The sequence below is a fragment of the Tachysurus fulvidraco genome, chromosome 1 (genome assembly GCF_022655615.1).
Source record: "Tachysurus fulvidraco isolate hzauxx_2018 chromosome 1, HZAU_PFXX_2.0, whole genome shotgun sequence".
Classification (NCBI taxonomy): Eukaryota; Metazoa; Chordata; class Actinopteri; order Siluriformes; family Bagridae; genus Tachysurus; species Tachysurus fulvidraco.
Genome location: NC_062518.1, coordinates 26,454,926 through 26,470,034, shown reverse-complemented (window position 1 = coordinate 26,470,034; position 15,109 = coordinate 26,454,926). Strand labels below are relative to the sequence as shown.

The 15,109-nt window shown below is 37.7% G+C and overlaps 2 protein-coding genes across 5 annotated transcripts; one reads left to right on the top strand and one right to left on the bottom strand.

The window, feature by feature from the left end:
* The first annotated feature begins 244 nt into the window (after positions 1-244).
* Positions 245-4,035, top strand: LOC113657323 (myosin regulatory light chain 2, smooth muscle minor isoform). Of its 4 annotated transcripts, none has more exons than XM_027169005.2 (4): positions 245-390; positions 948-1,168; positions 2,311-2,472; positions 2,858-4,035. In XM_027169005.2, exons 1-4 carry the CDS (start codon positions 287-289, stop codon positions 3,046-3,048), a joined length of 678 nt encoding a protein of 225 aa, XP_027024806.1. In that variant the 5' UTR covers positions 245-286; the 3' UTR covers positions 3,049-4,035. The 4 variants fall into 4 exon arrangements, with proteins under 4 accessions (XP_027024806.1, XP_027024807.1, XP_047657137.1 ...); XM_027169006.2 differs by having other exon boundaries at positions 246-390; positions 2,876-4,035; XM_047801181.1 differs by lacking the exon at positions 245-390 and adding an exon at positions 555-577.
* A 1,758-nt stretch (positions 4,036-5,793) lies between these two features.
* ccr9a (chemokine (C-C motif) receptor 9a) lies at positions 5,794-7,870 on the bottom strand. The gene is made up of 3 exons (XM_027169007.2): positions 7,771-7,870; positions 7,487-7,579; positions 5,794-7,362 (listed from the first exon to the last, which is right to left on the bottom strand). Exons 2-3 carry the CDS (start codon positions 7,538-7,540, stop codon positions 6,319-6,321), a joined length of 1,098 nt encoding a protein of 365 aa, XP_027024808.2. The 5' UTR covers positions 7,541-7,579; positions 7,771-7,870; the 3' UTR covers positions 5,794-6,318.
* Between the last annotated feature and the right edge of the window lie 7,239 nt (positions 7,871-15,109).

Below are 15,109 nucleotides of genomic sequence, written 5' to 3'. Positions count from 1 at the left end.
TATTAGTATTTTTATTATTTATTTATTTATTTATTTATTTATTTATTGGTATTTCTTTGGCTCATTTGGGTTAATCATTTCAGACTGTTGACATTATTTTCATTACTTAATATAAAAGTTTATTTTTTTTATATTAGCACGATTAGTGATTAGTAGTCAAAAGAAATATAAATCCAGATTTATTATCATAATTTTATTATTTTTTTTGTCAAATCTAGAATAAGTGCAATGTAAACATTATTAATGTAATGTACCCCTGTAATGTAAATAGTGGAATGTTCCAGTCATGTTTGAGGGGCTCGGGCGATACTATTTTTGTCATTTAGAGGGGGTGACTGTCAGCAGAGTCCTGGTGGCTTCGTTGGTGACTCTTCTTTTATATCTAGTTAGGTAGGTTTTTTATCTATATAACGTGTACGAAAGTCTTTCACAATGTTAAAGATATTGAAAACCATTTAAATTCGCTGACTTAATATCTGTTTATCGCTTCCTAGCATAGCTCGCTATCTACATCGCTCGAGTGTATTAGATGTAGATCTCCGCTGATCTTCAGTGCATTGTCAAACGCAAACTATCCGTGCGTATGAGTTGTAGATCGTTTGTTTTTGTAACGTTCACTCACCTATGGTGGTTGGCTTGACCTAATTTGCTCTTCAGGCAAATCTGATAAGCATGTATTGAAATAACTGTTAGAATCTTGCAGTTTATATAAACACGTAACACTACGTTCAAAACTAAATTTCAGTAAGAAAGCTAGTTATGTGGCTAGCTGCTGTTTACCAGTTAGCACCCTGACTCTGTCTAAGCCAATGAAAGTGTAATAAATCCTATTTCATCTATTATATGTTAAGTTAAATTATTATCCCAATACTGCCATTGTTTAACATCACTGGTGGTCGTTTATAATACCATTTTCCCTTTATTTTTTTTCTTTCTTTGTTTTTTAGCCCTTTCTCCTTGGCATTTAAAGACAAAACTGGTAAAATGTCCAGCAAAAGGGCAAAGGTGAAGACCAGTAAAAAGCGTCCTCAGAGGGCAACTTCCAATGTGTTTGCCATGTTTGACCAGTCACAGATCCAAGAGTTCAAGGAGGCCTTCAATATGATCGACCAGAACCGTGATGGCTTCATAGATAAAGAGGACCTGCATGACATGCTGGCTTCATTAGGTAACGTCCGGCCTGTTATCTGGTCACAGATAAAATACACGGCAGGGGAAAGAAAGGAACTCAAATTATTCACCCTCAAATCCAGCAGAAATGTCCAGAATCATGACTACTATTTCCAAATAAACCAGAATGTCCTTACGGTAACATCATTTGTAAAATATTTAGTATTTCAGCAGAATTAATGCCACTCCCTTTTACACTCTGTAAATAATGGAAGTTTCTAGTCTTGTTTTCAGGGCTTGAGATTGTTCCATATTGGAACAGCCAAAATTCGGCAGAGTTTTGTGACCTTATAGATTGCCCTTCTTTTGAGTTTTGATGTTTGGCATTACTGCCTCAGAGCTCCAGCTTCTCAGGTCTGTTTTTTTACATATTTTCCCGCTGTTTGTGTGGTTTCCACCGAGTTCTCTGGTATCCTCTTCGTCAGGAGGAAGCACTTACAGATGGTTACATTATGTTTTAGTACTAAATAAGAATGAGTACTGATGAGACCCAACACTTTCTCAGTGTACACGACATGCCACACTGTAGATGCACAATTTCCCTGATTAATCACTACTTTATCACAATCACAGCCCATATACAGTGTATATATATATATATATATTTTTTTTTAACAGACAGACTACTTGGGGGGAAACAGTTGGTTTGCAAAACATTGGTATAATTACTCATAACCTGAACCCCTAATAAATAAAATAAGGTCATTTAAGCAGCAAGACATTCTGTAAGTAGCCAAATGATATAAATGTAACACAGACCTGGTGATCCTTACTGGAAATATTTAGGACTTAGTTAGGAGGTGTTGGTGAGTTTACTGTAATGCAGGTATCCAGTGATCTACACTTACAAAACCACATGTTTTAATATATGTGCAAAATTGCCAACACTGGGGACAAAAAAGAACCCAACAGCAGCAGTCCAATAGTAAGCCAATTCTTCAGGACAACTGCAGACCTGATACTCGACACAGGGTCCCAGTTATCCTAAGCACATTCAGCTATTTGGCTTTGCGCAGACAGCACCGTGTAGCTCAGAGGAAGAGCATATTTCCACATCATTTTGTTATTATTAGCAAAATATAAATTGGAAAAGAAAAAATGACTAAAATTAACCTTATTGATACAACCTGTTTTTGTTAGGTAAGAACCCCACAGATGAATATCTTGAGGCCATGATGAATGAAGCACCAGGTCCCATCAACTTCACCATGTTCCTCACAATGTTTGGAGAGAAGCTGAATGGCACAGACCCCGAGGATGTCATCAGAAACGCTTTTGCTTGCTTTGATGAGGAGGGAACAGGTAATTCTTTTAAATAAACAATAAACATTATAGATCAATGCAGTGGTCATAATGCATTTTGTAGAACTAGAGCTTTCTGGTTGTCACAAGTGTAAATGTGGCATTTGGCAGAGACCCTTATCCAGGGTGACGTACAAAGTGCTTTGAACAAAGGCCTCTATCAATGAATACATAAACAGTGGTTTACTCGGTCACATACTTATGACACCATTAATCTAAAGCTCCGTCTTTTTTAAGAATACATAAACAAACATGGAAAATAAGTTTAAGTGCTAGTTTAAGTGTTACGGTTTATTTCTATTTCTAATTAAATTGAATAATTCTGTTCACCCAAAAGTTTAAGGTGGTGTATGTATTTATGCAAGCCTTTGTAAGAATTGTACAGTGTTTTCCCATCTTCCAGGTTTTATCCAAGAGGAATACCTCAGGGAGCTCCTGACCACCATGGGTGACAGATTCACAGACGAAGAAGTGGACGAGCTCTTCCGAGAAGCTAATATCGACAAGAAGGGCAACTTCAACTATGTGGCGTTCACGCGCATCTTAAAGCATGGTGCCAAGGACAAAGATGATTAGGAAGTTACCGGATTTTGAAAACCCCATGCAAATTACACTGTTCATAACACCGCACATCATGTTTAATTGTTATAGTTGGCCAGTTCACATGTTGGCTTTAGTAGGAAGGCACATAAACACTAAAAATGAAGACTGATAAACCTTGTAATATTGTCTTAATATACTTATATATTTCTAATCACATAGAAGAAAAAAACAGTGGAGCACTCAGGAGCAAAAAATGAAGCTGTAGCAATGTTACAAGGTTGAGTTAAGCTTAGTTATTTCTGAAGAACGAAAACACCATTGCTGTATGGAATTATCTCCACAATAATTATTTATGCACTTTTTGTTCTTTGACGCTGTTTAGATTTTTAAGATATTTGAGAACACCAAGGTTGGTTTGTTAACAGTGCACAGCTGAAAACGTTACAGAGAAGACTACGGTCAATGCTACTGCTCAAAAATGTTAGTAAGGGTGCTTACAACCAACCAATAGAATGTAACTACATGGTAGAGGCAGCTTCCACAATGTAACTACCGTACAAGCTCATACATCATAAACTAGGCTTTTAGTTATGGCTTTTTGGTGTGGTGCAGAATAAAGAAATGACAAATGTATGCAGAGCTTTTAAAAAAAAAAACATTATAGCAACAGTAGAATCTTCATGAGCTAGCTATTTATTCCCCTGTGATTCATTTCAGGTTTTATCAGAACAGATATGGTCACGTTTGATTCACATTCCCTGCACTGAGAAAACATTTCGGTACCTAAGACTTGCATGTACTTGCAGCATATCTAGGTAACTCATCTCAAAGATGTTTTTGCAACTCAACTTAAAGAGCCTTTGCAATGAGATTTCCTAGACCTGATATAACTAAGTATCCAGTTCACCAAGGTGAATAAATTTAATTTCACTACATTTTAGGATCTACTGCTTAGACGATGTGTATAATATTGTTTATTTGTCCGTAATCTGTGTACAAATAAATGACAAATCCATCTCTCCTAGTCTCTTCAGCGTGGAAATGTAGCATAATGTGTTCTTGGCTAACTATAAATAAGCATTTAAGCATGTCTCAAGTAATAGCCTGTACTTTTGCTTTTATGCCAGGGTTCGGTGTCGAGAGTAAGAATGATGTGTGATAATGTAAGTTATACAGCATAGCGTTATTGTAAGTGCTGAGAACTGAGCTGTTAGTTTGTGTGTGTGACTCAACTTGTCACCCCTAAACCATTGAAACTTCCTGTCGTGCGAAGATGAGTGTAGTATGTTTTTGCACGCACGTATGCGTGTGTCTGTGTGGTTTTTTTGAACCAATCTCAGTCAGTGGTATCAGCTAACCCTTACCAGAGTAGAACATTTTGTTTTTCTGTATGCTTAAGCTTCAAATATTATATTAGTAAAAAGACATGCATCCACATCTAAATTTATTTAAAAAAATTAAAAATAGTTTAAAAAACGGATATACATAGAAAAATGAGAAGATGAAGCACATCTTTACACTTGAATTATCACTAGAGTCTAAAGTGTTTGATTTGGAATGAAATGAATATATATAAAACTTTTCTGGTTAAACAGATAACAGTCTTATTTTGTCAAAGGTTGTCAAAATGATGCTGTATCTGCTGTTATATTTTTCTACATATACCTGTCTAAACACTTGAGTGCGCATGAGTGCATTGATCCAGTTTGCTGTTAAGGTTAAATTGCTCTTAAGGTATGATTTTATAATAATAATAATGTATGCACATTCACTGGCCACTTTATTAGGAACTGTACAAACTGTACAGTTCCTAACCGAACTGTAGGAACTGTATTGGTTCAGACTCTGTGACCATTTCACTGGTACACTGAGCTCATTATCGTGTTTGTGGATTTATCTTGCCGGAAGCATTTAGGGAGTACTTGTTACTGTATACGATAAGTAAATCAAGGTCATAAACGGTTGTATGTTGTCAGTTGTCAAGGTCATAAACGGTTGTAATCAGCTATAATCAGACAGGCTGATATTAAAATAATTTTTTATTCGTATTAAGGAACACAGTATGTGCCAAGAAAACATTCTCCATACCACTACACCACCTCCACCAGTTTGAACTCTGACATAAAGAAAACTAACTCAATATTTAACTCTTATTGATAATAACTCAATATTCATTTTGACCCTCTATATAATACACATACTATAAGGTTATATCTAGGTTGTGAGTTTTGAGATATAAGACATTTCAGCTCTCAGAACCTACACTTTAGTTAGGTTATTACAGGTTATTAAAATTATGGGAGTACTGACACATTTAAAAAGTGATTTTTGATTAAACAACAAAATGAGGAAGCAGGTGTTTTAGGTTCAGAAGTACACAATAAACATTCAAATGAGAATGAGATTGTTTTTCACTTCTTCTGACTGCACTACAGAGGAGACCCTACCCACAAGTGCCACAACATTCGAAAGATGTACGTCATATTCACAACGGTTTTTTTAACCACAGTGTGTACTATTCTCACAGTGTGACCAGGCTTTGCACGAAACATTCTACAATGTAAACAAATAAGTGTAACCAAGGGATGTTAGTTCTCCTTCTGAAGAAACATCAAAATGTTTTTTTGATTGTGTGTTTATGTATTCAATTTGAATGTGTGTGTGTGTGTGTGTGTGTGTGTGTGTGTGTGTGTGTGTGTGTGTGTGTGTGTGTGTGTGTGTGTGTGTGTGTGTGTGTGTGTGTGTGTGTGTGTGTCCAAAAAAAACAAGCTGAAAAGATTAGTTAAAATTGAAATTTAATTCATGGTATAAAAAACAAAGTCACTTCAAACATATTTACACATTGGCTCAGTTTTGCATTACAAGGATTTCCAGGTAAGAGTGTAAGGATAAAGGAAAAAGGAAATACAGAATTTTGAAATACAGATCTTGCAGCGATAAAAGTTGAGACACCTTTAGTCCTGAAAGTCAGACAAAATAATCAGTTGTACATTTCACCTAGATGTTATTTACATAGCTTTGAAGGTAGTCAAGCCTTCTTTAATACAACATATGACAGAAAATAATGTAATCACTCTGCACATTCTGTGTAATTATCCCTCATTAACAAGCTTCTACAGATACACTGCTTCTTTTCACTGGCCTCAGTATTTGGCAGAAAAGAAAAGGATCCTGCATTCAGTCTGAGGCACCGTTTTTTCCCAGAAGCAATCTGTCTCTTTGTATTCACAGATTCATGAACTTTCTGGCAAGCTTTTGAGAACTCATTCCTGAACTCTTGCTAATACTGTCCAAAGGCTGAGTTTACAACGAGAAAGCCATGGTGCTTTCTGAATCAGACATGACAGAAGGTCGAAGTGAACCTCCATGTTTGCCGGATTTGGATGTTGTGCATCCATACTTTCTGTAAAGCTTTTTCAGGTCTTTTCGGAAGCGCACCCCAATGAAGGCATAAAGGAATGGGTTGAGGCAGCTGTGCATGTATGCCACACTCTTCATGACCTGCGTGGCGATGTCAAAGCGCTGGGCCTCGGTGCAGTCTGTGATGGTGGTGTTTGCTGCCTGTGCCGCCTCCACCACCAGCAAGCTATTGTATGGCAGCTGAGAGATGATAAACACAGTCACAACTGCCAGGATGACACGCAGAGCTTTGTGCTTCTCAAAGTTCTTGGCCTTGAGCAATGTTCTAATGATGACAGAGTAGCAATAGATCATGACTAGGAGTGGAATGCAGAAGCCCATGCTGATCTGAAGAGCCAGGACCAGGATCTTGGTATGGTTGTTGTCATTGTTCCAGTAGACCATGGTGCAAAAATGATTGCCCTCAAAGTCCACTTTGGTTCGAGCAAAGAGAAACTCAGGGATGGACAATATGATGGCCAGGACCCAGACAAACACGCACACCACTTTGCTGCAGGTCAAACGCAGCTCCTTGGAGTTCTGTGCCTTGGTGCTCTGCACAATTGAGATGTACCTGTCCACACTGATGCAAGTCAACAGAAACATGCTGCTGAAGAAGTTGATCTTGTACAACGCCGATGTGCCCTTACACAGAGCCGTGCCAAATGACCAGCCCTTCATTGCATCCACTGCCCATAAGGGAAGCGTACACAAGAAGAGCAAGTCAGCTAAGGCAAGGTTCAGCAGGTACACATCTGTCATGGTCTTCAGACGGTTCTTTAATTGTGTGTAGATCCAGAGCACCAGCGCATTCCCGACAAAGCCCAGGATGACGATGAGCAAGTACAAAGGGGGTTCATAGAACATTCGGAAGTGTCGCACAAAACTCTTATCACAAGGGCTGTCAAACTCATAATCCCCATTCCCAGAACCACTGCCGTAATCTTCCTGCAGATAAACGAAGATTAATGACACATTTATTTCAAATATTCAAGTAATCAACATACAAAGAGAGCTTCAGCTTTAAATGTAGATGGTGATTTTTGAGCATGCAGCTTTAGATTCTACTTACTGTTGGAGTGACTGGTGAAAAAAAGCTAGCCAAAGTGTCAGTCATATTTAACATGTTTATTCTCTGAAGTTTCTCGGGAAACTTTTCAGAAATCTAAAAACAGTAAGAAAACATGTAAACATTAATAGCTTATTCTTTCAGCCACCACATAGCAGAATAATATCAGATTTTAGATAAAACAAATTTCTAACTTAAGCAATCTTCAAGCAGTTAAATGAGATTCCCTTGTAATTATTTGCATATGTATTTCTTTTCTTTTAAAGTTACTGTTAAATGTTACTTACATGTACAGAGCTGTCCCAGAGTTCACAGGTGAGAAGGTTGCAGCTGGGTTGAGGTCTGTTGTCTAACACTCTGTGCGTTGCAGAAGCTTTTAAACCTCTGATTAACCACACTGTGACGTGCATGTATTTTTTTTTCTCTTTTCCTGTGTATGAAGTTTGTCATAGATGCAGAACGTACTCACATAGTGATATCAATATATTCAAATGAATAATTACTGTTACAAAGCAGCGAATTAACAGTGTGTTATGCTGCTAAGAGCAAAGATTCTAAGAAATATTTATCTAATTAATATTTAAGTGCTTTAAAAGTACTTTAGTATAATTAGTATTATTATTATCCTTATACAGTGGATTTTATTAATTGGAATGTTAGATTGAGTTCAAACTCATTAGGCATTTTAGGTTAGTTATCCTCAATGTAGAAGCACAACGAGTGTGCATTTTATTCAAATTACAGTAGATCGTGTGTATGATTGTGTAAATCAAACGACTCAAGTATTGCACTCATCAAGATTATAGTGATAAACAGTATATAGTGTCATTCAGTAATCTTCCAAGCATAGGTTCTCTCCGCATTTGTGGTTTTAAATACTGCTATATGCAGTACTTATTGATTCCATATATACCATGAGAAGTGCTGTTTGGATTGAAATCTGATTAATTAGGAAACATCAGACATTAAGCCTCAGGTTAATTAGGCTCCATGAATTACTATGTACTTACTATTACTGAAAAATTCTTAATACTGAAATAAAGTTTTCAGAGAGGAAGAAATACAAGCATGGGCCTTTTGATGGTGTTCTGGAATTTTAAGGAAATTTGCATGTACTGTAAATCCTTAATCGCATGGGGCATGATTTAGCTTCCCATTTAGAAACCATTCTTCGGAAAAAAAAGTAGTTGTGTATGAAACAGTATTTGGCATTAGCATTGTTTCCAATCCAAATGATTCATGCATCATATAAATAATGTTAACATAGGAAAAATTATTTTATTAACTAATTAAGTGCTGTATTAACCACCGGAATCACAGTTGCTTTTAACTTGTTAATAAGCCCAGAGAGAATGAGAAGCTTGACCTTTGGCCTAATCCCTCTTGTTTTTTGAATATCCGTATCTATTTATGTAATGTTTTTACTGTTTCACAAGGAACAACAAAGCCTAATGTGTAATTGTGTCTTCTGTCTTCTCCTTTTCTTGTTTTTGATTTCTCTAGTCAGTCACGCACATACCCACACACACACACACACACACACACGCACACGCACACGCACACGCACACACATACACACACACACACACACACACACACACACACACACACACACACACACACACACACGTGGTGCTAACAGATTCTCTTTTGTGAAAATGTTTACCCAACATAGGAAAGTTATTCTCCTGTCCTCTAAAAAGTAAAAGTATTGCTAGAACTTTGAAACAAAATCATATAACATTAAATCAAGAGCCACTTGAGCCTAGTTCCTCTGTTAAAACTTGAGATGTTTTGCATTGAAGACATCCTGTTTTTCTTTTTACCCTCTAGACCCGTCTAGACTCGTGTCATTTATTTTTGTCTGCTTCATTACGTTATATCCTGAGTTGAAGCATCAGTCCCTCTCTTAATATACCCACCTTATTATGTTTCACAAGGTTCAAGCAACCAATTTTAATTTTACAATTCATTATACAGAGTCACACATTTTTTGGCCTACCAAGAGCTTAACAGGAGGCACATATCACATCCTGGATTAAAGCATTAAAAAAACATTTAATAGCAGGTGACCTCAGGACATATCATTGAAAACAGGACAAGACACAACTTTAATTTAGTAACTACTCTGTTAAGGTGGCTCATATGTGCATGACATCCACCTTTGTGTCTGAGGAGCTATGAGGTCAAAGACAAGCAGTTAGTCTGAGAGAAACAGAAACCCTGTTGAACATCCTGCTGTTTTCTTTTTTGAAAAGGGAACTGAGTTGGGGTAGGGCTTGTGTAACCACTCACCTTTTTTAGCAAACCACTAAAATTTCCAACACTTATTAGGACAGAAGTATGTAGACACCCCTTCTACGTAATGAGATCATGAGTTTTAGCTACACATGTTACTAAGAGTTTTATAGAATCAAGCACATAGACAAGCAATCTACATAGGCATTGGCAGCAGTATGGAAGAGTTCAGTGGCACTGTTTGTAACCTTTGCTGTTAATAAGCCTACTCACCTCTGCCATGTGTTTGGAGTTTGCCTGTTTTCCCTGTGCCTTGGGGCTTTCCTCTGGGTACTCCGGGTCCCTGCATTGTAAGCTTGGCATCTCTAACTTGTCTGAAGTGTGAATGGTTTCCTGATTATGTGTGTGATTGTGTTTAAAGATGGACTGGCATCCTGGGATTGACTCCTGGTTCCTCCTGTGGCTCAGTAGGATAAGAGAATGGATGTCTGGATTGATCGATCTATCCAATCTACTCAAAACGTCACTGAAGCATGTAGTGCGTAAAAGTTTTGGTGAAAAAATAACCACATATACTGTACTGTAGGTGCAATACCCTTATTCCATTATATGTAAATATTACTACACCTTCTGTATAACCTCATACCCTTATTTATTACACTACCACTTGTAAATAAGCCATCTATGCACTTCTGGTTAGATGCTAACTACATTTCATTGGCTCTGTACATTTACCTTGCACTATGACAATAAAGTTGAATCTAATCTAATCTAATAGCTACGTGTCCAAAAACCTTTGGCCATCTTGTACATATAATTCTTGCTGGAGCGTGGAGAGTGTTATACAGTGCATAGTAATTAGATATGTTTATCTGCAAATTTCATGCAGTTTGGGACACATCTAGTCCTGCTTTCACACAGTGGGTGACAGACATTATAGCTGTCTATGGAATAAAAAATCTGTCAATAATAATCGTACATAATTCAAAGCATTGTGTGTAAATTTTAATTTAGTTGTGCGTAATTTAAAACTATTGTACGTAATTATGTTTTTTGTGGAGTTGGATCCCAAAAGCTACGGCCACGACAGTTTACAGATACGAGATTTTGTGTGTTTGTTCAAATACAACTCCAAAATGTACGACTATGACAGTTTACAGACACAACGCTTGTTTTCACAACACCTCTTTTTGACACACGAAAACGGTCTGCGAAACAACTGTCAAAAATACGTCATCACGTTCACAGGCATTACTATCCGAGGGAAGATGAATCGATTCCACGAAGCGAGCATTCGCCCTGCCCTCTTCTAAACCACTCATAGAAACCACTGGTGCCGAAATGGCGGGTTAGTTATCACTAATAACAGAGAGAAATTTGTGCTAACACTTTAAAATAATGTTTTTTATTTTATTTCTTGACTTTTACAAGGCATTTGATACGGTTGAACATACTTTTTTATTTGAAATCTTAGAGTTTTTAGGTTTTGGGAGTAATTGTTGTAAAATAATTAAGATGTTTTATACTGACATATAGTTCTGTATCCCTGAATCCTAGTATAACTCCTAGGTTTGAAGTGCTCCGTGGTATTATGCAGGGATGCCTGATTTCTCCCAAACTGTTTATTCTAGCCACTCAATCACTTATATTACTCATTAATCATAACGCCGATTTGCATGGGATCTAAAGGAATTTAAAATTAGTCAATTTGCAGACGACACAGCAATCCATTTAAAGAATAAATTCATGGTTGATGTTGCCCTAAATTCAGTCTCGATTTTCCCTAAAGCTTCAGGATTTACCCTTAATATTAAAAAATGTGAGCTACTTCCCATTCACTCATCAACGGACTCTATCATCTCTTCAATTTAGGTTAAAGACAAAGTTTTCCAATTTCTGTGGAAAAACAAAACTCATTATATTAAGAAATCACAGCTGGTTAAAGACTATGATATGGGTGGTATTAAAGGACATTCAAGATTAATTGGTTGAAAACATATCGGTGGCTTAGTGGTTAGCACGTTCGCCTCACAGCTCCAGGGTCGGGGGTCGATTCCCTATGCTATTACTTATACTGCTTAGTTCATCTTACTTCCATATTAGTTAGTAGTATTAAGCTCAGTGTTAATGCAGTACTACCTATTACTTCCTGCATAGTCACTCGTTACCAACAGACCATTGTTTTAAAGTGTTAGCACAAAATTCTCTCTGTTATTAGTGATAACTAACCCGCCATTTCGGCACCAGTGGTTTCTATGAGTGGTTTAGAAGAGGGCAGGGCGAATGCGCGCTTCGTGGAATCGATTCATCTTCCCTCGGATAGTAATGCCTGTGAACGTGATGACGTATTTTTGACAGTTGTTTCGCAGACCGTTTTCGTGTATAAAAAAGAGGTGTTGTGAAAACAAGCATTGTGTCTGTAAACTGTCATAGTCGTACATTTTGGAGTTGTATTTGAACAAACACTCAAATTCTCGTATCTGTAAACTGTCGTGGCCGTAGATTTTGGGATCCAACTTCACAAAAAACATAATTACGTACAATAGTTTTAAATTACGCACAACTAAATTAAAATTTACACACAATGCTTTGAATTACGTACGATTATTATTGACAGTGTTTTTATTCCATAGCTGTCTTGTCATTTATTGTATTGTCTGTGTACACTGTCTCTTGTGTCTCTTGTGCACTGTTTTCACAAGGTTACACAAAGCAACTTCATGGGAATCAACTAATACTTCCTGTGAATCGGCGTTTTATCACATAATCCCGTGTTGTCTTATGTAGCTCTGCTCTTCATATAGCACCAGGGTCCTGAAGGTACATTGTTTCATTTAACTATGCACTTCCTTAGCTATAGATGGTCAAAATGACAATAAAATTCTCTTAACTTGACTTAATAAAATGAAGTCAGGTTGATGTGTGCTTTACTGGTTCCTGCTGAAGACCCTAATAGACACCAACATTAGTTGAATTTAAGGGACTTTCAGAAGTGGGATAGCAGCCTGCAGCCAAACCACAAAGACCGCAGACAGTTACATGCCCTTATCACAAACTCTAGCATACTTTAGACAGACAACCACGGGTGCAACAGATTATGGCTTGTATGTTACTACACTGATGTCACTACTAAATTATAATGATAAAAGTAAGACAGCAAGATAAAATAGAACTTCAGATTAATAAGAATATGTAATATCAACAAGAAAGACTTTATGTTATAATTAAAACGAATCTCCTGCTTATGCAATTGTAAATTTTGACCATACAATACACAGTAATGAAAGGGATTCTTTTATTATCCAGATGAGGATGGATTCCCTTTTGAGTCTGGTTCCTCTCAAGGTTTCTTCCTCATATCATCTCAGTACTTTTTCTTTGCCATCATCACCTGTAACTTGCTTATTAGGGATATATTTGAGTCTTTAATTTATATCCTGAATTTATATATGTCTGTAAATCTGCTTTGCATTACATTTACAGCATTTGGCAGATGCCCTTAACCAGAGCGATGTACATAAGTGCTTAAGTCTCTACAACTGGATACATTAACCCTGGGTCACTAGGTTACGTACTTAAGATACCATGAGTCTAAAACATTGTCAAAGTTTTTTGTTTGTTTGTTTGTTTTTTATAAACATATATGCAACAAACAAGGAAGGAAGTTCTAGTTGAAGTGTTTCATGAATAAGTAGGTCTTTTGAAAAGTGACTCAGCTGTCCGGAGCCCTAGAGGAAGTTCTTTCCACCACCTTGGTGCCAGAACAGAAAAGATTCTTGTAGTATACTTGCCTCTTACCCTGGAATTAGTCGGGCAGTGCTGGTAAATCTGAGGGTGCGGAGTGCAGTGCGAGGCGTAATGAGGGCTTTGAGGTAAGAGGGAGCTGGTCTGTTTTTGGCTTTGTAGGCCAGCAGCAGTGTTTTGAATCTGATGCGTGCAGCTACCGGAAGCCAGATGTGGAATCGCAGAGAACATAGGCAGGTTGAAAACAAGCCATGCAGCTGCATTTTGGACCATTTGCAGAGGACAAATTCCGTTCATAGGTAGACATGCAAGCAGTGCATTGCAGTAGTCCAGTCTTAAAATGTCAAGAGATTGAACAAGTACCTGAGCAGCCTGTGTGGACAAAAATGACCAAATACTTCTAATGTTGTAGAGAAGGAACCGACATGAGCAAGTCACATTAGCAACATGAGAGGAAAAGGACAGTTGATTGTCCATGGTTACCCCAAGGTTGCAAGCTGTGACTGAAGGGGAGATCAGATTGTTATGCAGGGATATTGCAAGAGCATGACCTGGGGATGAATCACCTGGGATGATCAGCAGTATCATTTTTGCTAGGATTGAGCTTTATCCATGATGATATTTCTGACAGACTTGCTGAGATCCGATCAGAAGCTGTGGTATCTGATGGTGGGAAAGAGAACATAAGTTGTGTATCATCAGCATAGCAGTGGTAAGAGAACTCTTTTGAGGTAATAACTTCACCAAGAGAGTGAGTACAGTGAGAGAAGTAGAGGACCAAGTACTGAGCCCTGTGGGGCATTAGTGGAGAGTCTGTGTGGAGCAGACGTCACTCCCCTCTATGTACCTGATATGAGTGTCCTTCCAGGTAGGAAGCAAACCATTCCCAAGCTGATCCACAATTCCCAAGACTCCTGAGGGTGGACAAGAGAGTCTTGTGGTTGACAATATCAAAAGCTGCTGAAAGGTCAAGGAGGATACAGATGGATGACAGCTGAACTAGCAGCATGTAGTTTCTCAGAGACATCCAAAAGGGCTGTTTCTGTGGAATGAGCTGCTTTAAAGCCAGACCGGTCTGTAGTTATTGATGTCTGATCGATACAGAGCAGGTTTCTTCAGGATAGGAATAACCCTTGCTCATTTGAAAGTAGTTGGTACCTGACCAGATGCTATGGATCTATTAGTGATAGTGGTAATGAAGGGCAGAAGGTCTTGCGAGATGGTCTGGAGCATAGTGGAAGGGAGTGGATAAAATGGGCAGGTGGTAGGATTGTAAGACTCGATGAGTTGTAAAATCTCTGCTGCTGCTACAGTTGAGAAATGCGACAACGAGGGAGTAGGGGAATCCAGACTGGGAGATGTACAGTAAGTGCAGTTGGGGCAGAAACGTTGTCCAATATTAAAAGTTATAAACGATTAAAATTGAATTGAATTGAATTGAATTGAATAGATCCATATACCAGAAATGTATTGACAAGTTGAACAGCTCAAACTGATTTTTCAAATGACTTAAAAAATATATATATATATATATATACTGCATATGTGTATTTCTCTTAATGGAGCAAAGTGTCCTGAATGTGTCTGGTAAAGCAATGACAGCTACATAAATAGTAATGGCAACATTCCATTCTTGAACATTTG

What these genes read in the sequence shown, in the direction of transcription:
- LOC113657323 (XM_027169005.2), top strand. Translation starts at nt 287, where the DNA reads ATGTTTGAGGGGCTCGGGCGATACTATTTTTGTCATTTAGAGGGGGTG. An exon ending in CTTCTTTTATATCTAGTTAG is followed by an intron (nt 391 to 947) that starts GTAGGTTTTTTA and finishes TTTGTTTTTTAG; the next exon opens with CCCTTTCTCCTTGGCATTTA. An exon ending in TGACATGCTGGCTTCATTAG is followed by an intron (nt 1,169 to 2,310) that starts GTAACGTCCGGC and finishes TGTTTTTGTTAG; the next exon opens with GTAAGAACCCCACAGATGAA.
- ccr9a (XM_027169007.2), bottom strand. Translation starts at nt 7,540, where the DNA reads ATGTTAAATATGACTGACACTTTGGCTAGCTTTTTTTCACCAGTCACT. An exon ending in TTTCACCAGTCACTCCAACA is followed by an intron (nt 7,363 to 7,486) that starts GTAAGTAGAATC and finishes GTTTATCTGCAG; the next exon opens with GAAGATTACGGCAGTGGTTC.